The sequence below is a fragment of the Drosophila ficusphila genome, unplaced genomic scaffold, assembly GCF_018152265.1.
Source record: "Drosophila ficusphila isolate 14025-0441.05 unplaced genomic scaffold, ASM1815226v1 contig_198, whole genome shotgun sequence".
Lineage (NCBI taxonomy): Eukaryota > Metazoa > Arthropoda > Insecta > Diptera > Drosophilidae > Drosophila > Drosophila ficusphila.
In genome coordinates this window covers 14,305,827-14,329,776 of record NW_025064092.1, presented here as the reverse complement: position 1 = coordinate 14,329,776, position 23,950 = coordinate 14,305,827, and the positions used below count along the sequence as shown (strand labels likewise).

Here is a 23,950-nt window from a genome sequence, read left to right as displayed (position 1 = left end):
AAACTCCCATTCTCCGTAGGGCTGAGCGGAGTTTTCCCCCGCGTTAATCACCCAACATCCTCTTGGGTTCCCTCGACTCCTGTTTGGGAGCCTTTTTTTGTGGGTGGGGAGAGGGGGAGAAGGGGTGCTGGACTGGAGATGGCACAAAAAACGGACACGAGGCGCTCGAAGAGTTACGATTTCATTAACATGAGATATGGCAAGTGGCAAAGCGCTGGTCGCCCGAAGTCGGGCTTTTGGGGACAGCTTTTGGGGCAATATCCGGGGTCGGGTTCTTGGGGTCGTTCGTTCCGGGGTCGTGTTGGGCTGGTTTATGGCTCAAGTGTTGGCTTGTCGTCGCCGCTTGTGTCGGACTGTGTTGTTAATTGCTACAAAGAGAGTGGCCGAAGAGCGACAGGGACAGGTGGACAGGACGGATGCACTCAGAGAAATGGGGGACACCCATTCCTGCCGAAGTACGTCGTCCTCGAATAACTGCTATAACTGCCGAAGTTTGCAAGTAGTAGGTTCGGGTTGCACTGAGGGCAGTGGGCATGATTTTCAGCCATGACAGGCACATCTAGTTTTTTCGAGTGCAGGGAAGAGAGGCAGCTCAGGGTCGCTTCATATGATTAGCAAATGTTTTGTTTTTCGCTATGCAGCAAAGCCAAGGGAAGTGGGAAACGCACCAGCTAGCAGCTGGTGGATCGTTGGGTGGTTCGTTGGGTGGACTGTTGGGTGGTTCGGCCGCCCGGCGACCCAACTCCCCAACCCCCAACCCCAGGTTGCCCGGCTAGTTTTGTGTGCCCTTGTGCGGTGCGGTGCGGTGGTGTTGATGGTCGGAGGTTGCTTAATGTCGGGTGGCCACTGTAATTGCCGCTCTGTGTGAGTGCTGTGTGGGCGCCTTTGTCGGAGTGTGCGTGGCCGGAGTAGGAGAGCTGAATTTCTTGAATTAATAAAATGTCTTCATTATTTAAATTGCACGCACGACCGCAGAGGCGGAGACCCGGCCCAACCACCCCCTGCACCACCCCCGCACCACCACTGACACACATGTGTGTGTCGCCTGACGCGCACATATCTCCCCGTGCGTCGGTGTGTGTGTGTGTGTGTGTGTGTGCGCCGAGTTAATTAGCAGCTGGGGAATTGTGAAATATATTAATATTGTACATTTCGGTGGGTCCGGGACCCACCCGAAGCCCCGTTGATAAACCACAACGAGCCGGCTCGCACATTCCGTTCCCCACTTCGGTGGTCCTTTGTGGTCAAGCGGGAGACTTCAATTGGGATCCCACTCCCGAAGTCCCAGTGGAGCACTAGCTTTGATCGAAGGGGAGTCTATCCCGTCAGCTGGCGGTGTACAAATCAATCGGTTCTTGCCTACTTTTTGGGCCTGTTTCACTGGGTCAGGTTCAGATTTCAAGGCATATTTATTGGCTGCCTGGGGAAACGAAACCCTGCGATTATCTGAGCTTCGGCTGTGCATTTAAATACTCATATTCATGTGCTTCGTGGTGAGTTTGTCTGCTTTTGTGAGACGGTAGCCCATTCCAAATGAACGATAGACTCGATAGACCGAAAGCTCTTCCCGTGAAGATCGCACATATAGTAGATGGCGCGGTTGCCAGTACCCCAGAATGGGTCAAAGTCTGGGGAGCTTGTTTGCACAAATCATGTGGAACCCAGCTATCGAAGCTATCAACAAAACATCTGCTCAAGCCGCGTCTCATATATTTAGGAACTTTGGGAAATCAGAAGACGGGCCATTAAATGCAATGCTCTGGTGCCCTATATTTCTGGTTGGGTGCTACGCAAGAGGGCGGGGCGGCCTTCGACTCACTTGAGGCCCCCGGTGACCTCGATGGCGGCTCCGTTGACGTAGGAGGACTGCGGGGAGGCCAGGAAGGCGACGACCTCGGCGATCTCCTCCGGCTGGCCCAGCCTGCCCAGCGGACAGCGCTGGATCACCTGCTGCTTCACGGAGTCGGGGACGACGGCCACCATCGGCGTGTCTATGTAGCCCGGCAGGATGCAGTTCACCCGGATGCCGAACTTGCCGAACTCCTTGGAGGCCACCTCCGTGAAGGAGATCACCCCGGCCTTGGTGGCCGCGTAGTTGGCCTGGCCCACGTTGTTCATCCGGGCCACGATGCTCGAGAGGTTGACCACGCTGCCGCCTTCCAGCTGCTGCTCGATCATGGCCTTGGCGAAGGCCTGCGTCACCAGGAAGGTGCCCTTCAGGTTCACCCCGTAGACGTCGTCGTAGTCCCTCTCGGGCATCTTCAGCAGGTAGCCGTCGCGCGTGATCCCCGCCGAGTTCACCACGATGGTCGGCGCCTGGCCGAACTTCGCCAGTGCCGCGCCCACCGAGGAGCGCACACTCTGGGCCGAGGAGACGTCCACCTCCAGGGCGGCGGAGCGCTCCGGGCCGCACTCCCGCACGGTCTCCTCGGCGGCCCGCAAGTCGCGGTCTACGGCGATCACCTTGGCCCCATCTCTGGCCAGGAGGCGGCAGGTGGCCCGGCCGATGCCGGAGCCGGCGCCTGAAAACAAACACGCATGGCCCTTGGTTACACTGTTCGCTGGTTGGTTGGCTAGTTGGCTGGTTGGCTGGTTAGGGCCACACCCACTCACCTGTTACCAGGGCCACTTTTCCCGCAAGTGCTCCCGCTGACATTCTGGGCAAAGTCTGAGTCTGCTAATAACCTGGTCCGCTAATGACGGAGATCCCACCCGTTGACTGAATAACAAAAACCAAAACTTATCGCCAACAGCTGTTTTGGAGCTGATTAGCCGTGCAATCAGAATACGAGGTGGTGGAAAGCTCTGTTGGGGCATGTTCGAAATTCAAGAATTTCCAGCATATCTTTAGGCGCTCTCTAGCAGCACTTTATCTGCCAGAGAAGAGTGCCTAGTGGTATGCAGGTCTTAACGATTTTGCGGGAGACGTGGTTGTGGTTATCGCAACGGGCTCTTTATTTCACTCGAGGGGTATCAGGTAGTACTCCTCCAGCTGCGGCACAAGCTCCGCACTGGAGACCCTGCTGGAGGCGAGGCTTCTGGCCAGGCCGAACTGCCTGAGCAGCCTTCGCAGGTACCTGCTGGGAATCTTCACCAACTGCCGCCGGATAATCCGCTGAACTCTGTTCCACGGACGACTGCTGCCCCGGTGATCGTCCTCGGGCTCCGCCAGGTCCAGATCCTGATCCTGATCCTGGTTCTGACCCCCATCGCGATCCTGGTTCTTCTCATCCTCGTCCTCGAGATCGCCGTCATCGTATTTGTGGGTCTGAAGCTTCTCCAGCTGCTGGACGAGCTGGTGCAGCTGCTTCTCACTCAGCCGACTGAGATCCAGGGGCTCGCTTTGGGCCCGCACCTGGAGCCCGGACCCGCAGCCCCTGGCCGAGGTCTCCGAAGGCGAGATGGCCAAGATCGAAGCGATCAGCAGCAGCAATCGCAGTGATTGAGCGTCCATGATTGAATTCCGCCTGGGGCTAAACCGACAGCCGCTTAAATACCCGAAATGTGCCCCATCATCCGTCATCCGTCACGATCTGATCTCTCTCGGAGATCTCGGCCCAGAAATGTGGGTCAAGTGCGCACTTCTAGACACTTCTTGGCTGGAATACTGTGCCCTAGAAGGAGATTGGCCACGCATCGCAGAGCGGCAATTGTTCTGGGGATCAACGATCGCCGATCTTCGGATCTGCGGTAGATGAGTAAACCCAACCTAAACACAATTTTCAAAACTTCATGTGAGACCTGGAATAGCAGAGAAGTATCTGCAGTAGACACATTTGGGTTTCCTATTTTTATTTCCTTTACATGAAAAGGACTTTCGGATTAATTTTTTTGATTCATTGCTTCCCTCGAATTGTAATAGTTGGGCTTGAAAGGGTTCAGACACTTGCACTTGTGCACTTTTTTGCAAACCCATCATAAAAATCAACAATCAACAACAAATTGACAAAAAAAATAGAAAATCAACTAATGATGTAGTTGGTTAGAGAATTAAGGGGCACAACTAGTGTGAAGTTCCTAAAAAAATCAATATTTTTTTTAATATTTCGGTAGATTACACCTTTAAAAATAACATAATTAAATTTTGATTACTCAAAAACTTATGATCCGATCACTATCAATTTTTTTTACATGTTCTATATATAGTTCTCCGTACAATAAACTATCGATTTTTTGATCTGAATAAAATCGAATTTTGGCAGGCCAAAAACGACCAAAATTTTGGGTAAAATTCGATTTTTTTTTCGCCGCTATTTTGTCAATTTTGGGTATATTTTTTATAGTAGTTTAACGAGAATTTTTCATTTTTTGATTTCATCCACGGAGAGGGCCGGAATCACTGCAGCAGTTAAGGCCCTTCTTTGTTGGCGCCGTTGGAGATCGACTCTAACTTAAAAAATATTTAATTTTTTTCTTTAAAAATTTCACTGTATATTCTTAAAACATGTATAAATATGTTTTGAAAATTTTGAAATAATTGATTTTTTTTTTTAAATAAAAATTCCCAAAATCACCTTTTTTAGGCCGTCACACTAGTTGTGCCCCTTAAGCAGCAAACTTTAGGAGGTATGCCGCTTCAAAATCGGATTAAAGTTATATTGCTAAGTGTGCAGAGCTTATTCAAAGTGCTCGGGAGTCAAAGGTCATTTGAAGTACTTCTGAAAGGCTTTATTGGGGTGGATCCTGCCGCAGGAAGTGTGGCGGTCCCGATTTAGGCTACAATAAATTAGAAAAAAAATGCTTTCGCCGGGGCGCTGGAGCGGGCTCGCAGTGCCCTCGGCTCGGGTTCGGGTTCGGGTTCTCCGTCCTCCGTCCTCCGGCTGCTCAGACGGCGGCGATGCGGGTGCGGCGGTTCTTGTTGCGGTTGCGGCGGTTCTTCTTGTTGCCGTTGCGCCGCCGGTTGTTGTTGCGGTTCTTCTTGATCTTCTTGGCGGGCACGCGCTTGCGCACCACGCGCCGCTTCGTGGAAGGCCGGCTGCCGGTGTTGAGCATGACCTTCTGGCCGTTCTTGAAGTAGCGGCGGTAGCGCGGCGGGATGCGCACGCTGATCACCTGGCCGCGGCGGGCGCCCTTGCGGCGCAGGCTGATGCGGCTGCCGCCCTGCTGGGCCTTGCTCTCGCCGGCGCCCCCGGTGCCCTGCAGCTCCGGCTCGGTGACCACCTCGTACTCCTGGGCGCCGGCGGCCAGCGCGGCCTGCAGCGCCTGCTCGTCCATCAGCTCGGCGGGGTAGGCCTGGGCGGCCAGCTGGGCCTGCTCCGGCTCCCTCTCGGCCTCCTGCTCCCGCTCCTGGTCGTCGGCCTGCTCCTGGTCCTGCTCCAGGTCCTGCTCCTGCTCCTGGTCGTCGTTGCCGTAGCGGGCGCCCTTCACTACCGTCTGGCGGGCAGTCGTTGTAGGCGACGTCGTGGGCGTCGTTGGCGAGGTGGTGATCGTGCCCGTCGCCGTGGGTATTGTGCCCGTCGAGGTCACCGTTACCGTGGGCGAAGTCGGGCTGGTGGTGCCGGTGGTGGTACCGGTTCCCGCTCCAGTGATGATGATCGGGATCACCGGCTGGTTGTTGCTGCTGAACAGGTTCTTGAACGTGAGGAACTTCTTGAGGAAGAGCCGACCGCTGGAGGGGTCCTTGCTGGCTGCTCCTGCGGCGGCGCTGGCTCCCGAACCGCCTGCCATGGCCACGCCCACTCCCACTCCCGCCTTGGCATCCGGCTGCTCCACGAGTGGGCGGGCCTTGAGGCCGCCCTTCTTCTCGGGCGCCGCCTGAGCGGCCAGGGAGGCAGCAGGCAAGGATCGTGGGGATGGCGAGGGCGTAGAGCTTCATGGTGGGTCTGCTGGTCGCTGGAAACTACTCGGCTGGGAACTGCTCGGTGCTCGGTGCTCGGAGAACTTTTCGGTGGACCGGTTGACTTGGCTGGGTGCGCTGCTCGCCGCTGGCTGGACAATCAGGCTCTGATACTCCACCGGTCCGGCTGGGGGTTTTTATAGTCCGCTGGGGACTGGCGGGCCGCTGTGGAATGCAAACGAGCAAATGGGCAATGGGCGCAAGTGCGAACGGTAAATCTGTGTACACAATTGATATTCAATTGGTCGGCGCTCGCGGGTCGCGAATCGCTGCCAGCTATATTGTACATGTATGTGTATTCTGGCCGTCATCTTCGCCGGCCGGGTTCTGCCGGTCATCCCATGGCTTTCGGCCGAGCGTAGCGCCTTTGGGCTCGCGCTTTCTGTGCGGCTTTGCCTTCTGCCTGCTGCCCGCTGACTTCTGACTTCTGAAGCGCCTTGGGCCATCGAAAGCGGGGTGGAAAAAAGTGAAAACCATTGAAATTGATTTCTAATCGAAGCCGCTCGTACGGCCCCAGCCTGCGAAAGTGGCCCACAACGCCGTTCAAATGTGTGTGTCTTTCGATATGATAAACACCAGTTCAGCGTGCAGTAAGTCTCGCTGAGGAGTTGGCGACTCCACACCCAACGGCACCCCCATTCCTCGTTCTGCAGTGGTTTCCACTCTTGAAACAAGTTGTATCGAATGGCCAGTTCGCATGGACTCGACCTTCTTGAGCCGCGAGCCGAGGGGAAGTCAGTGGGGTTGCTCTTACTAGTTCCTTACTAGATATTTTGGACCGACTCTGATCAAGGTGGAGCACCTATCCTGCCCAGCACAGAAATTCTATGATGGGACAACAGCTGTGGGTGTGCTTCAATAACGATACCACTATCTGAGTTTTAGCACATTCTAGCATCGTTCTATGTGGCTCAGGTATCGGCAGAACCGGCCAAGGTGCCGGTGGCTTCGCTGGGCAGCTGGCTCGGAAGGGGAGAAGGGAGATCGAAGTGGCAGCAGTAGTCCCGAACTACTTCCCAGGGAAGTAGCTTTCGGCGCCAAGAGAGAAGCAAAGCAAGGAGGAGCAAAGCAAGGAGGAGCAGTCGGGGATAAGTGGGAGATTCTCGCTTTATTGAAACCAGTGGGCTACAGGTCAGGGGTCACGGTCAGCGGTCGGCGGGTCGTGCTCAGTTGCGTCGGCGGTTGGCGCGGCGGCGCTGGCGCAGGCGGTTGAGGCGGTTGTTGCGCTGCAGGCGGCGGCGGGCGTTCTGGTGGCGCTGCTGCTGGGTGCGGCGCTGCTGCTGGTTGCGGCGCGAGAGGCGGCGGCGCTGCTGCTGCTGCTGGCGGCGCAGGCGGCGGCGGTTGTTGGTGGCCCGGCGGCGGTTCTGGGTGAGGCGGCGGCGGGCGGCGGAGAGCTCCTTGCGCAGCTGCTCGTTGATGTCCTTCTGGCGGCGCAGCTCGATCTCGCGGATCAGGTCGTTGTTGGAGAGGTTGCCGCCGGAGGCGCGGCGGCGCAGGGAGTCGGAGCCGGAGCCGGAGCGCTTGGGAGCCACCAGCTGGAAGGGCTCGTCATCGCCGTCCGCGTCCGCCTGCTCGTCCTCCTGCTCGTCGTCCTGCTCCTTGAGGTACTTCTCCTCCTCCTGGTAGAACTCCTCGTCGTCCTCCTCGTCCTCGTTGTTCGCGAAGCCGCGAGCCGCGTCTGAGCTGGTGGTGACCGAGGGCGTGGTGGTCACGGTGGTCACGGTGGTGGTCGGTGCCGTCGGCTCGATTATCGACGTGGTTGTGATCGGGCTCGAGGTGCCCGAGGTGGTCGGCGGGCAGGAGGAGGGCTGCTTCAGCGCCAGGAGCTGCTGCAGGTTGCGCGCCTCGATCTGCACGGGCTGCTTGAACAGGCGGTACTTGGTCTGCTGGGCGGACTCCTGTGGGGCTTCGTTGGATTCGCTAGAGCGGGCCACTGTGGGTGGGAAGGATGAGTTAAGTGGGTTGAGTGAGTTGAGTGGGGCAGGGATGGGGGTGGGGACAGCGAGGGCGCTTCTACTTCCCAGGACGGGCGTGGTTGGAACGGCACATCTTCGTTACAAAGTGGATCTACCGTTCCAACTCGAGAAGCAATCGCGTTAGCTGCTCCTCACAAATCACAAATCAGAACTCACCGGCCGCCTGGGCAATGATGGCTGTGCCCAGCACCAGCAGAGCGCCGTAGAAGAACTTCATCGTGGGGGTTGCGGGGGGCTTCCTTTTGGGCTGGGATCTCGAATCTGGAGCTGGGTGCTCTGGAATGGACTGGGGTGTGCCTGGGGGAAGGTCGCCGGTGGACTGTGACTATGCCAGCGGCAAACCGGGGTTATATAGCCGGCGCTCCAGTGGCCGATCTAGCAACAACTCGGCCCAGAATCAGCGCCCATAATTCTCATTATCATTTCTTTTTCGCAAATTTGCACATTCGCCAAAGTTTTGCATAAATTTCGCTGACCGCCGAGCGGCGATCGTTGAACTAGTTTGACCCATGCGACACTTTTCGGTTGAAGTTCGCGTTGGGATTCGAAACAGTTAGCGGCTGATTGATAAGCCCCGGCTCCAAAGCGGTTCAAACAAGGCTTGCTACTTAGTCACTCGCCTGTTGGAACGGGCTGTCCGTGTAACTCACTCTACACATCCATACAACTGTCCAATTGTGACAGTCTGGACAGTTCGATGTTTTCGAACGAAAAGTGTGACTTCCTGTCCACCCAATCTGCCTTCTCTACCACGAAGAACCACTTATGTGGGTCAGGCTTTCCTACTTTCATTTTCACGAGAGCTTTAGAGAGGTTTTCCCCTGGATCCCCAACTCGATCTGCAAACACTTCCCCACAAAGTAACGAGCCCTATCTACATGTGCATCTAAAGCAACCAAGCAGAACAGAGTTCCTCAGCTCTGCCAAGTTTGGTGGATCGAAAGGTATATGCACTCCTCCCAGTGAACCCAGAGTTTCCTGGCTGCTCCCCGAAGGCCCAGAGATCGTTCCCCCGGGGAATCCCCACTCCCCACTCCGCCGGACTGAAAGGCGCTGAGGCTACTGTGTCATTGCTCTTTATTCGGGGTCACTACTGGTTGGTGGTGCTGGGGTGCTCCAGGTGCCGCAGCGGCTGGAGGTCCCGCTTCAGGCGGCGATGCGGATGACGCGGTTCCGGTTGGGGGTGCTCTGCCGGAAGCGGCTCACCAGGCGCATGTTGGAGCGGCGGTTGCGGCGCTGGCGGCGCTTCTGCTGCTGCTGGCGGCGGCGGCGCTGCTGCTGGCGACGCTTCTGCTGCTGGCGGCGACGGCGCTGCTGCTGCTGGCGGCGACGGCGCTGCTGCTGCTGGCGGCGGCGGAACTTCTGCTGCAGCCGCTGGCGCTGCCGGCGGGCGTTCACCTGGCGGCGGCGGCTGGCCTGCGAGCGCGCGGCGTGGCCCAGCTGCTGCTCCTCCTCCTCCTCGTCGTCCTCCAGCTGGAAGCGGTGCTGCTGCACCTGCTGCGGCTCCTCCTCGTCCTCCTCGTCGTCGTCGAGTGGCTGCAATTGGCGACCGGTGGAGGTGGTGCCGGTTGGTGAGGCGGTGGTGGGCGTGGTCGTGCTGGTGGAGGTACCCGTCGAGGTGGTGGGCCCGGTGGGCGAGGTCGTCACCGTGGTAGTGCTGGGCACAGTGGTGGTGGTGGGGGCGGCCGTGGTGGAGCTGCTGCTGCCCTTCAGGCTGTTGAGGATGTCGGTCAGCTGGCTGGCGCTGAGGCGTCCTTGGGCGGCGGGCTCGTCCCTTTGGCGGCCGAAGACCTGGAAGTTCTGCGCCTTGGCTGCGGAGTGAATGAGTGGTTGAGTGAATGAGTGGTTGAGTGGGTGAGTGGGTGAGTGGGTGACTGGCTTAGTGGGAACACCTACCGCTGGCGAAGGCCGCCAGGCAGGCGAAGATCAGGAGTCCCTTCATCAGATGCATCTCGAGTTGGTGTCCTTTGGCTGGGCTGGCTCCGAGTATCTCTTGGATGGCTGGGCTGCTTTGACTGACTTCTGAGGTCGAGGGCCGGCATATTTATATGTAACCAAGGCCCTTACATGCCTCGTCGAAGGGGGTTACAGCGAAGGGCGGGTCGCGGGGAGCAGATCGAGATGTAAGCTGTAAGCTGTGGGAGAGAGGTGTAGGCTGGCTGGCTGGGGCTGTAGGCCTACGGAGAAAGGGCCAGAGGCCGGAGAGCCGCGATGTAAGCGCTTTGCATAATGCCATAAATAATCGAATGGGCAACCTGACCCGTAACCCCGCCATTCGATCGATCGGCGATCATTTGCATAGAACTCGCAAATCGGCGGCATTTGCATATTCATAGTTTCTGATTCTGTTTCTGATTCCGATTCCGATTTTGAGTCGCAGCTTCTTCTGCCAAAGGGCGAAAGTGGAGGCGCGGTGTCAATGAACCACTGAAGCAGTGACCCCACCGGCGATTCTGCGAAGACGACATGTAGAAGGCGAGACTTTCCGGTAACGAAAAGTCCCAGGCCGAACCCTGTTTCGGGGTACTTGCACCAGTTTGTTATTTCCAGGTGTATAGTCTCGATAGGATAAAAGGACATCATTATATTATTTGCTAGGTTAAAGTTCCGATATAAACTCATTTTGTACACCAGCATTCTTAAACATCTTGCCAGAAGAGGTGCCGCCCCGCTTACATCCCAGATCTGCATAACTTAACCCAGCTCAGTGGTTTCAGTGCTGTGTTCCTTATCCCTAGATGGGAAACCATGATATCTTGGGCGAGGAGTATAGCTGCGGACCTGATAAAGTCCGGAGAACTCCCACCGCTTACCGATCAATGGCGAAGCCCCACTCCTTCGTATCGAAAATGATCTCAAAGTCGCGGTTCGCAGACCTTGGCCCAATCCTTCCTCGCTTGATCGCTGTGCATCTTAAGGGCTCACAAACTCTGCCAGCGAGATGCTCCTGCTCTCTCTCCTGATCGCACGATGTATATGTTTTCGATCCCAGGATTACCCACCATCTCCCTATAGGCAGGCAGTAATTAAAAAAAAAACGTTTCTTGCATTCAAGTTCAGTTTATTTCGGGTCTCGGCTCGGCTGGGATCTATTCGAAATCGAAATCGGAATCGCGATCGGGATTGGAATCAGGCTCCTCAGTTGCGGCGGCGGCGCAGGAGGCGCATCAGGCGGCGGCGCTGCTGCTGGCGCTGCCTGCGCTGGCGCTGCTGCTGCTGCCTGCGGCGGCGGTTCTGCTGGTTGCGGCGCTGGCGGCGGCGCTGGGCCTTCGAGCGGTTGCGGTTGCGGCGCTGGCGCTGCGTGCCGCGGCGGCGGCTCTGCTGGCGCTGGCGGCGCAGGCGCTGCTGGCTGCGCTTCTCGGCGGCCCGCTGACGGCGCAGCAGGGCGCGGATGCGCTGGTTGTGCTCCCGCTGCAGCCGCTGCACGCGGCGGCGGTTGCGCCGCTCGGCCTGGAACTGGCGCCACTGCAGCTCCGTGGGGCGGACCACGCTGGCGGAGTCGGCGGACTGCTGGACCGCGTTGCTGCCGCCGGCGGGGGCGGCCACGTAGAAGCTCTCCTCGTCGTCGTCGTCGCTGTCGTCGTCGTCCTCCAGGCTGGCGGCCTCGTCGTCGTCCTCCTCGAAGGAGCGCGGCGCCTCCTCCTCGTCCTGCTCGAGGTCGTCCTGGCCGGGGACGAAGGCTCGCCCCGTGGAGGTGGAACTGTCTGAGGTGGTGGGCGTGGTGGTGGTGGTCGAGGTACCCGTGGAGGTGGTGGGCCCGGTGGGGGAGTAGGTCGTGGTGGTGGTTGCGGTGGTCGGTGAGCAGCAGTCGGTGGTGGAGGCGGTGGTGGTCGTGGATGTGCCCTTCAGCGAGGACAGCTTGTTGGCGATCGAGGAGGTGAAGCGGGGCTCCGCCGCGTCCGCGGACCGCTGGCCGCCCAGGCGGTACACATGGCGGCGCTCGGCTGTGGATGGGGGGAGCGAGTGGGTGGGGGGTTAGACGGTTAGACGGGTGCTCCGAGCGGAAGAGGTGGCCGCCAGTGGTGCTGAGCTGAACTCACCCAGGGAAGAAGAGGGGGCCAGGAGGGCGCAGAGGGCCACGGCCAGAGTCAGCTGAAGCAGGCGGTGCATTCTGCGGATGATTCCTGGGAGCTGGTTGCTTTGCTGGTTACTGGTGGTCTGGGGTTGCTAGTGGTCTGGGATCGGTTCCTCGCTCACTTGTTGGCTCTGAGCTTGCACTCACAACTGACTGACTACTGATGGCCCGACCCGGGATTTTATAGCCCTGTGGAGCTCGTCCGGCTGATCGATTGCTGTCACCCGCCCTCCTGGCCCCCCCCGTTACCAGCCAAGTCCCCCCTTTCGGCCAGCTCTATTAGCCAAAGTTCGCCCGGGGTCAAAGTGAACCGGGTCGCGGGTCAGAGGCGTACGAATTTTATGCTAATTGGCCATCTCTTTCGCCAAAAAGTTCTTTTCTCTGGCGTCGAGCGGCCGATGATTGATTGACGTCAAGTCGAGATTGACCCCCTAATCTGGTCGAAACAGAAGTTCTTGGCTGTCAAGTCACGGTTTTCTTCGGCTCAGTCGCTGTTTCCCCAACATTGAGCGAAGTAATTACCACGAGTTACACTAACCCGTAGACCAAATCTTATCCACCCGAGAACCCACTTGAATGTCTGTGGCTCCCGGAACTTTAACTGTTTCAGAACTGAATTGAAAAAGTGCATTTTATTTAAAAGCTAGGTCCATTAATGTCTACTTCTGTCAATATCCTAATGCTTTGTATCCATAAGCGGACAACTCTGCTTCATGATTGCTTTTTATTGAACAAAAAACAGTTGATATAGTAGAAGGTTTTATGAATACGCATTAAAACTACCCGTTCCGTGGAAAACTAAACCTTCACAAGGTGGTGTTATGCAGGTTTTGTCAAAGGCCAAAACGTTCCTGCGTTGCCCTTTGGTTGTAAAGAAGTTGAAGGTATTCCAAATGGCCAAGTTGAAGAGTGCTTCTTGTTTTTATAGCTTTATTCATTGAGGATATCAATGTATGGCTATCCGTCAGAACTCCAAAAACGTTCGTGCGACGCGCTTTAAAAGGCAAAGAAGTAGGATTTTCGTATCGGGAAAGCATAGATGCTCAAAGATCAAATAGATACAAACCAGTGTTTCTGGTTCTAGTTCCCAAAATTGTGTTTGGGACTGCACCTTTTGCATAAAACAGTTTGAACACAGAAAATGGTAAATATTAGGCGAGTTAGCTAAGATTGTTTGAATAGCAACCTTCCCTCATACCTTCCAAAGTTAAAACATTCATAAATGACATATTCATTTATATAATGTATTCATATAAATATAGAATATATTCATATGTATTATATAATTGTAATGACCTGTAAACAGCCCAATAAATACAAACCAACTGCACGCAATTACGCAGATATTTACAAACAATATTTATTAGTTACTCGGTGCGACCCGCACTCTACAATAGGAAATATCCAGACTGACTCAATGACAGCTAGAATGCTATCCGCTCTCAGCAACGCTGGTAGTGACAGGTTGCCACAATAATATTCTTATACAGTAAAAAGACCCCTGTTTGAAGGATATTTACTTGGTTTCTGATCCGATCTCAGTGAACTTTGTTAAGTAGAAATAGAAAATATTCCTGGGCTTGTTCTGAACCCAGAAATTTAACCCATTGCCCAGTCCCGCGTAGAAGACCCCTTTGCGGGCTTCCCAATGAAGGAAAATGAATCGCAGATGAGTAATTTTCATATCACATTTTATTTGTCGCATCGGTATCAAGTGTCTCAAAGTCGTGTCCTGATCAGGGGAGCTTAACTATAATACTATATAGAAGGGCGGGGGCCCCGACTCGCGCCTCAGCCCTGGAGGACGACCTGGCCGCGGCGCCTCTGGTTGCCACGCCTCCGGTTGCCGCTCTGGGGGCGGACGACGCGGACGTTGCGTCGCCGGTTGCCGCCCACTTGACGGCGGCGCTGGGCGGGGCGGCGTCGGCGGCGGCTGGCGTTGCCGCTGCTGATTCCCCGCCGGCGGATGTTGCGGCGGCCGTTGTTCTTGCGCCGGCGCACCACCACGCGGTTGGCGCGCTCCTCCTCGACCTCGTCCGCGGCGGCGGAGCGCTCCATGAGGGCCACCACGGCGCCGTCGGGGATCGCGTCCAGGGCGGCGCGCGGCACCAGGAGGGCCGCCTTGCCGGTCTTCTCGTCCAGGACGCTCTGGCCCTCGATCTCGATGATGCCGTCGGGCACCATGATGGCCCCGGCCTGGTCGCGCTGCACCACCATCTGTTTCTTGGGAGCCTGCGCCTGGCCCGCACCCCGAACCTGAACCTGCTCCTGCTCCTGCTCGTGCTCCTGCTCCTGGTCATGCTGCAGGTCCAGCTCCTGGTCGAGGTCGTCGTCCTGGTCGTCGTCGGCGTCGTTGTTGTGGCTCGTTCGGCGGACCAGGCCGCTGCGGGCGAAGTTGAACTGGTTGTTGAACTCCACGTCGTCCTCGTCGTCGTCCAGCTGGTCGTCCTGGTCGGGATCGTCCTCCTCGACGATCTCGAAGCCCTGGACGACGGCGCCGGCGTTGGCCCGCCCCTTGGGGATGGTCAGGAAGAGGTAGGGGTGCTGCACCTGCGCCCCCTGCCGCTGGCCTCTGCCGACGCCCTGGAGGCGTGGCTCGGCCAAGACGGCGGCCGCAAGCAGGCACAGGCCCGCCAGCAAGATTGCTCCCAGCTTGGACATCTTCTTGTTTTCGCCTCTCGCTTTCCGCTTCAAGTGCACAGAGAAATGGGAAGTAGTGCCGCTCGGATCCTAATTGCAAGCAAAGTCCGATCAGAACTGTACGGTCTGCGGCGGCGGCATTAGGTTTTTATGCGAAAAGCTCTGGCCAGAAGCGGGCTTAGAAATTAGAACCAAGAACGGCGGATGCCAGAAGAGAGAGCCCACCACTCAGAAGAACTCGGCATAATTGCGGTCGATGGCGGCATAATTTCAAGTGGCGAAATTTGTGGAAAAGCAGAAAAACAGAAATCAGCATCGGCATCGGATTCAGAATCATAATCAGAATCCGAAATAGAAATAGAAATAGAACCGCGCAAGTCAGTGACCCGCCGGCGGGACAAAAGAAGAAAGAGCGCTGAATAAATCAACGGCCGCCGATCCAAAAGTCGAAGATCACCAGCGGCCCGAAAGCGGCGGTCATGCTAATGACAAAACAATCAGAGACACGCACGGAGTCCGTCCGCCATCCGGCAACCTGAGAACCTGAGAACCCGACAGCTCAAGAACTCGCGAACTCAAGAGCCCGAGAACCCATGGCGAGGTGGACCTGCTCTCGGAGTCAGCGACGCATGCGAAGTGCCGAGCATCCGATCCCCGGCCACCGGTCATATAGCTCGGCCATGCTGCTTAGCCACGGCCATGGTTATGGTTATGGCCATGGCCCAGTGGCACTCGGAGGGGAGGGGTGCGCTGATTGGGATGGGACCGCTGATTGATGGGCCGAGTTATGGCGCTGTCCATAATTCCTCTCGTCGGCAATTAATAGGCCGCTGGAGTGGCTCTTGCGGCCAAGAAAGAAGGCCAATGCCTCACAAGGGCTTCGACTTACGCACCTTGTTCGGCTTGGCTCTTTTCTTTCAAGGAACAAACACAAAGAGAATATTCCTTGTTGAGCCTCGCTGGTATTAACCGCAATGAAATGAAATATGTACTTGCATTGAAAGAGGTGTTACAATTGTTTCCCTAATCAAGTTGTTTAGCTATGCCTTCTGTGTTGGCTATGAGCCTTCAGTTTAGTTACGGGGGTCAAGCCAACCGCTCAGCCCGATCGCCTGGAACCAGCTGGCGGGCAGCAGGCGGACGACGTCCCTGGAGAGGCAGAGGAACTCGTAGCCACTCACCGACACGGTGGTGGCCAGGGTGGCGATCTTGAGCCACCGCACCTGCCGGCCGCCCCACTCCCGGCGGGCGAAGCCCGAGTTGAGAGCGAACCACTGGCTGCAGCAGAGGGCCACGAAGCCGCTGAGTCCCGCCAGGCGGTGGGCGAGGTGCAGGACCAGGTGGCTCGACAGTACCAGGAGCAGGCCGCTGACCAGCGAGCCACACAGGAACAGGGCGCCCAGGAGGCCGAGCACGCCGTGCTTGCTGCGGAAGTGGGGCTCCCGGGCACGCCACTTGTCCGCGCCCTTGAGGAACACGCCCACCACGCCCAGCCAGAGCCCCATCGTGCCCAGGAGCATGTGCAGCAGGAGGACGCGTCCGGAGGAGAGCTCGTCCAGCCACCAGGAGTGGCTCAGCAGGAGGGCCTCGCCGGCGCACAGGAGCAGGCCCACGACGGAGTACGCGGCGTGCCTCCCGCTGCGCTCCCCGGCGACGCCGAGGGACTTGCTGACCACCAGCACGGTCACCACGGCCAGCAGGACGTGGGCCAGCAGCTCCAGGAGGATCCTGTACAGGCTCAGCTCGAAGAGGGCCGCCAGGAGGGGCCAGGCGAACTCGTAGATCACCACCTTGTCCTCGGAAGCGGTGGCGGTGGCGGAGTCGTTGTTCCTGCGGCTCATCTTGCTGATTTCGCTCATCTGGTTGATCTGGTTGATCTGGGACTTCGGTTCGGGCTCGGGCTTGTGCTCTGGGTTTTCAAGTTCCATGATTGGCAAGTGACACGTGGAGCAGTCGGGGCTGTTTGCAAAGGGCACTAGTTACACCTTTTACAAGTGCGTGTATTCTCGACTTTCTTCCAACAGAAGTTCGTTAGCTCCCCGCCAGAACTCCACGAAGATCAAAGATAACAAAAATCACTTCTGTTTTTGAAACCAGAAGAAGTTTTGGCCATCTCAGGAATTTAGGCATTTTGCTGATAACTTGTTTCGCGAATATAAATATTCAGAAATAAATTAAGTATCTGGAACGGTAGCTGGCTTCTTGCGGCCTCTAGAATTTTTCAAGAACTCATTTCTATACTCAATGATTATAGATAGTTGCCATATGTAGGTTGGGGAAATTCATAGAATCTGATTCACAACCCCGTTAATTCCCAATCCCCTTTCTCCGAAATGAAATGCAAACGTACTTGGGTCAAATTCGAAATTGAACGTATTTTATTGATTGAAGGCTCTCGGGAATTCGCAGTTAGGTCCGCTTGGCAACAGGTCGCGGAAAGTGCGAAACTTAAATCTAAATACCAAAAAGAAACGCCAACCTAATTTCCATAAGAATGTGCCGACGGAGAAGTCCGATGGGGTCAGGCCGCAGAAATGGCATTCGAAAAGGCGAAGGCGCAACGGCACAAAGAAAGCTGCTGTCCAGTTCGGTTTGGCCAACTCCGTTTGGCAGATGGCTAATAAATTGGCTTAGTCCGACATATGGGCTGGGCCGGATCGAGTTGAAAGTTCGTTGCCCGTTCTTGCCGGGTTGCGGGTCTTGGTTGTGTGTGTGTGGCCGAATCGATCGGATCGGCAGGTGCTGACCTTTGCCTGGGGGCACATATGAATTTATGCGACCACACCATCCACGCATGCCGAATCGCAGAATCGCAGAATCGGAGAATAGGAATTCGAAGATCTTTCTTCGCGCTTTCCTAATTTGGCACCCAGCTCTGGGCCAGCTTGTTTTCGCCACTTGCCTGAGCGTTAACCCCGCTCTTTTGTTGTGGCGAACAATTAACGGTCTTTGAGGCACGCTGGATGGAATAATGTCGTCAACTGACCGGCCGAAGAGCTCGCAGGCCGGCCAAAAAGTGTCCGCTCTTCTCAGATGATTATGCAGATTTTCGCCTTCGGGCCCTGGGCAAAATGGAGGCCAGAGTGGTGGCAGCTTGGATGGTTGGTTCCAGCTCCGCTTGGCTTCCCTACTTGCCCGGGGTCATCAAGCTGAAAAAGAATACTTGTGTGTTATTTGCCCAACCAAGATTCGAACGTGCCGGCGAGAGACCCACAAGAGTTGCCAAGGCATTGTGAAGTTCTGGGAACCGAATCTCTCCTAATTGCAAGTTGTCAATTGGATGGGTTCATCTCTGGTCTGAATTTTGAGTCGGTTTAATAACCAATCATTTTGATTGATATTTGTCATAAAGACAATGGAAACAACAAAATACTAGCATTTCGGTCGGTCTGGATTGTTAGAGATAATTCTAACGCAATGGAAATAGTATAAATGAAATCTGTACGTATAAAGGGAGCTTTCAAAGACTTGTTCGCTACTTTTCAGTTTTGTATTGTCTGCCTGCAACGCTTTATTATGTTTTTACCTTATCCAGCTGATGTGAAGAGAGTTATATGATCCTTGTAAAGAGCTTTGAGCTTTTGGGTAGCTATGCTATCGATTTCTACCTAGTTTTTTAACAACGATTTTTTTGAAATTGATTCAAAGCTCATTAAGCTCAAGGATCTGAGGAATTGGTTGCTTTCTACAGCAAATGCTTGGGTTTTAACTTTTCTACGGTACCCCAAAAAGCTGCAACGCGTAAAGCCCCTTTGCAGGGTTGCTTTCGATCGTTCGTTGTGATCAGGCAACGGTACGTACGCCAAGTGCCGTTAATCGGTCAACTGATTTGCATATCGATAAGGCGTCCGACGATTCTCCAAGCGGAATACATTAGGCTTGACCCCGGCCGCGCAGTTTTTTTGTCGTTGGCGAATATTAATTATGGAAAGGCACGAAAAAGAAGCGTAATCAAAAGAAAGATGAATTCTTTAATTGGTCAAAGCGCGCGGTCCTCATTTATATACCATCTCTTCTTGGTCCGAGACGAGATCAGGTTTTTCTATTTTTCGGGGGTCAATGCTCTCGCACGTGAACTTTCAACTGGCCAAAAGCAACTCGGCTTGTGGATATGCTAATAATTCTCTCTCTGGTCGGCTCTTCGACTTTTTGGTCAGGCATTAACACACGCAAAAAAAAAGTAAAAAAAATTTATTTCTTTGTGGTTTTCACGGGGATTGAAAATCGTTTGGGTTGTTTTGCTTGTGTTTTTGTTTCTTCATTATTTCGTTCACAGTTCGTGTGGGTTCGTTTTTTAGGGCTTTTGATTTACAGAATTATGCTGGTAGATTCATTGCTCCTCCTTCTTGGGTTCCTCCTCCTTGATTTCCTCCTTCTTGGGTTCCTCCTTCTTAGGTTCCTCCTTCTTGGGTTCCTCCTTCTTGGGTTCCTCCTCCTTGATTTCCTCATTCTTGGGTTCCTCCTCCTTGATTTCTTCCTTCTTGGGTTCCTCCTTCTTGGGCTCCTCCACCTTGACTTCCTCCTTCTCTGGCTGCGCCTCTTTCTCAGCCTCCTCCTGCGGGGCCTTGCCAAAGGTGGTCAGAGCCTTGGGAGCCGCCTGCTCCTCGGCATTTTCCAGGGACCTGCCGCTCTTCCTCAGCGCGAACCGCCTGTTCTGGGTCAGCAGGTCGAAGTAGGGGTGGAAGTCGCCGTAGGACACGAAGCGGGCGTCCCCGAAGGCCGGCTGCACGTGGCGGGACACTCCCGGCTCGTCGTCGTCGCCCACCAGGATGAACTCCTGCTGCTCCGCTCCTCCGTTGGCAGCCGTCGCTTGGGGTGCAGCCGGCTCCACAGGGCTCGCCTCCGCCTCCTGGATTGGCTTGGCCTCGGCGGCCTCCAGGGGCTTGTCCATGGCCTCCATGGCCGGCGCCTTCTCCACGATCGTGCCCGGGCGGATGCGCGTGGGTAGGAGGCCCGCGGCGCCCACTGCGCCGGCCTTCACCGGCTTGGCGGCGATCAGGACGGGCTGGGCGGAGATGGGCTTGCTCGAGCCGGAGGAGGGGCTTCCGGTGCGCGAGGGCGGGATCTGGGGCGGCTGGAAGATGTCCATCAGGGAGGCGTCGGCCAGGAGCGGCACCGCCGCGGCGGTCAGCTGGGGCCGCTTCTTCTTCTGGCCGCCCGAGGTGCGCACCGGGCTGATGGCGCTCTGGGGGATGTTCAGGATGAGCGGCTGCGCCTGGAGGCCCTCGGCCAACGAGACCACCGACTGCTGCTCGGGCGGCGAGAGGCCCAGCTGGCTCCACGGGATGGTGATGTACTGCGTGGGGCGCCCCTGCCGCCGCACCGGCACCGTTAGGGGCGGCTGGGGAAGGCCCCGCCCACCGGCACCCGCTGCTTCTTCGCGCCGCTGGGGGCGTAGGCGTAGGGGTAGGGGTTCTGCAGGCCGAGCAGCTCGGGCGCCAGGTAGACGGTCTGTCCGTTGCGGTTCACCAGCAGCGTGGTGGCCTGCGGCCTGCGGCTCTTCGATCCCGGCTCCGATCCGGATGAGGCGGAGGCGGAGGAGGGGGTCCTGCGGAGGGTGGTGGCCAGCTCGCCGGGCGTCTGGCCGCGGGTGAACTGGCGGATCTGGCTGATGATGCTCTGCTGGCCGCGCTGGATGAAGTTGGGCTGGTTCTGGCTGCGCCGCGTAGAAGTGGAGGCGAAGAGGGGCTCGGGCTGGAAGTCCTGCTCCTGGCTGTCGTCCTCCTGGGGCTCCTCCTCCTCGTCGTCGTCGTTCTCCTGATCGTCCTCCTGCTCCTCCTCGTCCTGGGAGTCCTCGGGCGCGGGATGCGCCGGCCGCTTCTGGGCCAGCGGCTTCTTGCTGTGGGTGGCGGACTGGCGCCGCTTCTGGCTGACCACCTGCTCCTCCTCCTGGGGGAACTTCCTGCGCTGGCTCTGCGCCTGCGCCTGGGTCTGCTTCCTCTTGGGCTTCTGCTGGGGCCGCAGCTCCAGCGAGTCCTCGTCCTCGAACTGCTCCAGGCTCTGCTCGTCCTCGTCGTCGTCGAACTCCTCGTCGAAGCGGTTTCCCTGGAAGTAGTCGTCCTCGTAGTAGTCGTCCTCGAACGAGTCCAGTCGGTTGTTGAAGCGGTTCGGTCGCTGGCGTCGCCTATTGTTGTTCAGGTTACCGCCGTTTCCGTTTCCGTTCCTGTTGCCATTGCCATTGGCGAATCCGTTTCCGTTTCCATTTCCGTTGCCATTACGATTGGCGTTGCCGTTGCCATTGCGGTTGCCGTTCCGCTGCGGACGCTGCTGCAGCCGCACCACGATGTCGGGCCGCTGGGTGGTGGTCGAGGTGGTGCTGCTGGTGCTGGAGGAGGACTCCCGCACGGGGGTCTCCACCAGGCCGGGCAGCTGCTGGCCCGCCGCCGCCAGGCGGTCGTTGAACCACCCGGAGACGGAGCCCGCCAGCGTCGAGAAGGAGGAGCCCAGCTGCTGGGCGGGGTTCATGCCGAAGAGCCAGGTGCCCGGGGAGGCGGGCGCACTCGACCCGGGGGCGGCCGGCGCCTGCTTGCCCTGGATCTCCTCGAGGGAGGCCTGGCGCGGCTTGAAGGCGATCAGGGGGTGGATGATGAAGTCGGCCACGGTGTGCGGCTGCTGCGAGGCAGCCGGGGCCACTGGGACAACTGGGACAACGGAAGCAGCCGGGGCAGCCTTTTCCTGGGCCTCCGCCGCCGAGGAGTCCTGGACGACGGGCGGCTTCTCCGTGGGTGTTTTGGGGGCCATCGGCGCCTCCTCTGCTCCACGCACAAATCACAAACAGAAACAAAAACGGAAACAGAATCAGTATCAGAATCAGAATCAGAACCAGAAAAAAAAATCACAAAGAAATCACAACACATGAAAAAAAAAGCATCTGATTAATGATGGGGGTGGGGGAGGGGATTGAGGGGAGGTTTTTGATTTTGGGAAGGGGAAAGGGAGGGGCTGGGCGATCCGAGGTCCTACCAATCAGCGCCATGTCGGCGATGGGCGACTCCGTCGACTGCTCCACCTGCGGAGCCTCGGTGACGGCGAGGACCGCCTGGCCGAAGGTGGCCACCATCAGTAGGCACAGGCCCACCACCACGAACTTGGCCATGGTTCTCGGGTATCGGGAATCGGGGATCGGAGTCACACACGCACTGGGTTCTCAACTTTTAGCGGTCTGGTCTTTCGCAAGCTCTCGTTTTCTGGGGTCCACAGACAGAGGTTTCTTTAGCCGAACTGTTGGGGGAGCGCCGCGACCCGAGCTTTTTATGTGCCGTCTACAAACGCTTACGGTTCTGGCCAGAAGCGCGCGCTGCCGAAGAGCGGCCCTCGGAGAGAGCCGTCGCCCCCAAAGCTCCGAGCCAAGCTCTCTCCCCGGCGACCGGCGGCTGTAAATCAATTTGCGGTTCTTGACCGCTGGCCAAACGAGATCGCCGAGGGTCGCAGGTCGCGTCGCCAAACGGCCCCGCCGGTCGGGGAACATATACGAGCAGGGTTCATTCGGGTTTGCTGACCACGCCTAGCCCGGAATTCCAAGCCAACACTCTTCAGAACCACCTAACACTCTTCAAAAAGCCATGTTACAAAAATCCCGCTTCCTTGTATCTGGGCTCTCGAACATATTTAACAATTTATTTATATATTTTTTTTTATATTTATATATATTTGTGTATTTATTTTTATATTTATATATGTTTAAATGTTTTTGAAATGACAGTATTAATGGTGAACACTCCTAGCCTAGCTATTCTGAAAATAGTTGAAATCTGATACTACTTAACTTCTTAGCCTGTAAGTTTGTTGTTACATAATATGTCTTGGGCCGAGAGCAGTTCCAATAGCGGAATGAGACTCCTAACTGAAGAGGTCTATTAAAAAGTTAAAAAATATATATATAAAAGTAAAGATTAAAGATTTTTATAGTTAGCATAAAAAACAGCTACCCAAAACGAAATTTAGAGCTCCAAGCCTGCAGAACATTGGGTGACCGAGTTTATTGGCTATTAACTTACTAGTCATTTCCTGCGAGCGATTTCTTTTCACCGAATGCGGATCATTGTGCTAATTTCGGGAATTCGTATAGCCAGGGTCCAAAAATAGAACTTTCCCTACTGCAGTAACTTTCCAATATGCTGACCCCGCCGGCGATGAGTGGCGAAGAGATGACCCCGACGTGGGGCAACTTTCTTCGCCGTGCTTCCCACATACTATACGCAGAAAAACGAGCAAAAACTCTTTGCTAATGAGTATTTATGATTTTTTTATGCATTTCCATTAGCATCAAATAACTTGGCTGGATCTCTTTTGCTCGTCCAGGCCTCACGGCTAATGAATAAATCGCGTTCTTGTCCGCATAATTTGGTTATTAAAACATTTGTTTATGTCGCCCATAATGAGCCGCAAATATGTTTTCCTTTTTCCCAGAACGCCCTCGCCGTTACAAAGCACTGCCAACGGTAGCTGTGGAAAATTTAAATAATTGCCGCGGCAATAACATAAATTAGATAAACCATTCGAGAGGCTGGCAAAAAATGTTGGCCGAAAAAACACAGCACACAGCACATAAATTAATCATACCACCCGTGGCACTGCCCTCAATTGGCAACTAGATCGGGCTGCGGCAATCGATTGCTCGCCGATTTCGTGCGCCATTTAAGGAATTTAATTATAATTCGAACGGATATCAACAGCGGGAATGATTCGGTTCGCCCGACCAATAAAATATTATTTTCATATTTTCGGCCGCTTTGCTGCCACAAGTTTATGTAACTAAAGTAGTCCCAGTTACTAAGTTACGTTTTACAAGGATTATTGAAAAACATCCTGAATATGCGCCTACATTTTGAACTAATTTCCCCCCGATTTCGGAGTGGAGTCAATTTGAGACCTCCTCTCATGTCAGAACTTTCCAAGTCTGTGACGGTTTACAGCAAGGAGACCCCAGCCTTCAGTTCCTGTTCCCATGACTTTGTCAATTTCAATCTGACTCCAAAGTGGCATGCCTCTAAACTTTTGTAATCGCATCTCTGATACAACCCCATTCAAAGTTTTTCATTTTCCTAAGGTCGAAATTTCGAACCCTGTTCATGTCAGATTTTTCCAACATTCCGATGGTTTTCAGTAAAGTGACCTAAAACTGGACTTCCAGAACCCATAACATCGTCAATTTTATTCTGATTCCATAGTTACATACCTCTAAACGTTGGTATTCGCATCCTTGATACAACCCCATTCAAAATTTCCCATTTTCCTAAGGTCGAAATTTCGAACCCTGTTCATGTCAGATTTTTCCATGCTTCCGATGGTGTTCAATAAAGTGAGTTTTCAATAAAGGGAGACGGAGGCCCTAAACGCCTGTAATTCTTCACCTCGATGACGTTTCTTTGTAGTGTAGTGTAGTTTATTGGCTTATACAAATCTTTTATTTTGCCTAATTTG

The 23,950-nt window shown here is 55.4% G+C and overlaps 9 protein-coding genes across 9 annotated transcripts; all 9 read right to left on the bottom strand.

Moving 5' to 3' along the window:
* Positions 1–1,688: 1,688 nt before the first annotated feature.
* Positions 1,689–2,743, bottom strand: LOC108097215 (estradiol 17-beta-dehydrogenase 8). The gene is made up of 2 exons (XM_017199362.1): positions 2,614–2,743; positions 1,689–2,522 (listed from the first exon to the last, which is right to left on the bottom strand). The coding sequence occupies exons 1-2, from the start codon at positions 2,654–2,656 to the stop codon at positions 1,816–1,818; spliced, it is 750 nt and encodes a 249-aa protein (XP_017054851.1). The 5' UTR covers positions 2,657–2,743; the 3' UTR covers positions 1,689–1,815.
* A 108-nt stretch (positions 2,744–2,851) lies between these two features.
* LOC108097217 lies at positions 2,852–3,760 on the bottom strand. The gene has a single exon (XM_017199364.1). The coding sequence runs from the start codon at positions 3,521–3,523 to the stop codon at positions 2,960–2,962; it is 564 nt and encodes a 187-aa protein (XP_017054853.1). The 5' UTR covers positions 3,524–3,760; the 3' UTR covers positions 2,852–2,959.
* Positions 3,761–4,824: 1,064 nt separating this feature from the next.
* LOC108097209 (nuclear transcription factor Y subunit beta) lies at positions 4,825–5,815 on the bottom strand. Its single transcript, XM_017199357.1, is given in 2 exon segments — positions 4,825–5,766; positions 5,768–5,815. Coding segments are annotated over 2 exon segments (990 nt in total).
* A 1,187-nt stretch (positions 5,816–7,002) lies between these two features.
* Positions 7,003–8,029, bottom strand: LOC108097212 (trichohyalin). The gene is made up of 2 exons (XM_017199360.1): positions 7,969–8,029; positions 7,003–7,769 (listed from the first exon to the last, which is right to left on the bottom strand). Exons 1-2 carry the CDS (start codon positions 8,027–8,029, stop codon positions 7,003–7,005), a joined length of 828 nt encoding a protein of 275 aa, XP_017054849.1.
* A 929-nt stretch (positions 8,030–8,958) lies between these two features.
* On the bottom strand, positions 8,959–9,763 carry LOC108096994 (matrix metalloproteinase-2). The gene is made up of 2 exons (XM_017198981.1): positions 9,709–9,763; positions 8,959–9,623 (listed from the first exon to the last, which is right to left on the bottom strand). The coding sequence occupies exons 1-2, from the start codon at positions 9,761–9,763 to the stop codon at positions 8,959–8,961; spliced, it is 720 nt and encodes a 239-aa protein (XP_017054470.1).
* Positions 9,764–10,950: 1,187 nt separating this feature from the next.
* LOC122319746 (trichohyalin) lies at positions 10,951–11,922 on the bottom strand. The gene is made up of 2 exons (XM_043207410.1): positions 11,853–11,922; positions 10,951–11,756 (listed from the first exon to the last, which is right to left on the bottom strand). The coding sequence occupies exons 1-2, from the start codon at positions 11,920–11,922 to the stop codon at positions 10,951–10,953; spliced, it is 876 nt and encodes a 291-aa protein (XP_043063345.1).
* Positions 11,923–13,678: 1,756 nt separating this feature from the next.
* LOC108097210 lies at positions 13,679–14,548 on the bottom strand. Its single transcript, XM_017199358.1, has one exon. It carries the CDS (start codon positions 14,546–14,548, stop codon positions 13,679–13,681), a length of 870 nt encoding a protein of 289 aa, XP_017054847.1.
* A 946-nt stretch (positions 14,549–15,494) lies between these two features.
* LOC108097211 lies at positions 15,495–16,478 on the bottom strand. Its single transcript, XM_017199359.2, has one exon. The coding sequence runs from the start codon at positions 16,453–16,455 to the stop codon at positions 15,601–15,603; it is 855 nt and encodes a 284-aa protein (XP_017054848.2). The 5' UTR covers positions 16,456–16,478; the 3' UTR covers positions 15,495–15,600.
* A 2,266-nt stretch (positions 16,479–18,744) lies between these two features.
* LOC108097207 (neurofilament heavy polypeptide) lies at positions 18,745–21,623 on the bottom strand. The gene is given in 4 exon segments (XM_017199353.2): positions 18,745–19,870; positions 19,873–21,139; positions 21,179–21,279; positions 21,491–21,623. Coding segments are annotated over 4 exon segments (2,514 nt in total). The 3' UTR covers positions 18,745–18,857.
* Positions 21,624–23,950: the final 2,327 nt, after the last annotated feature.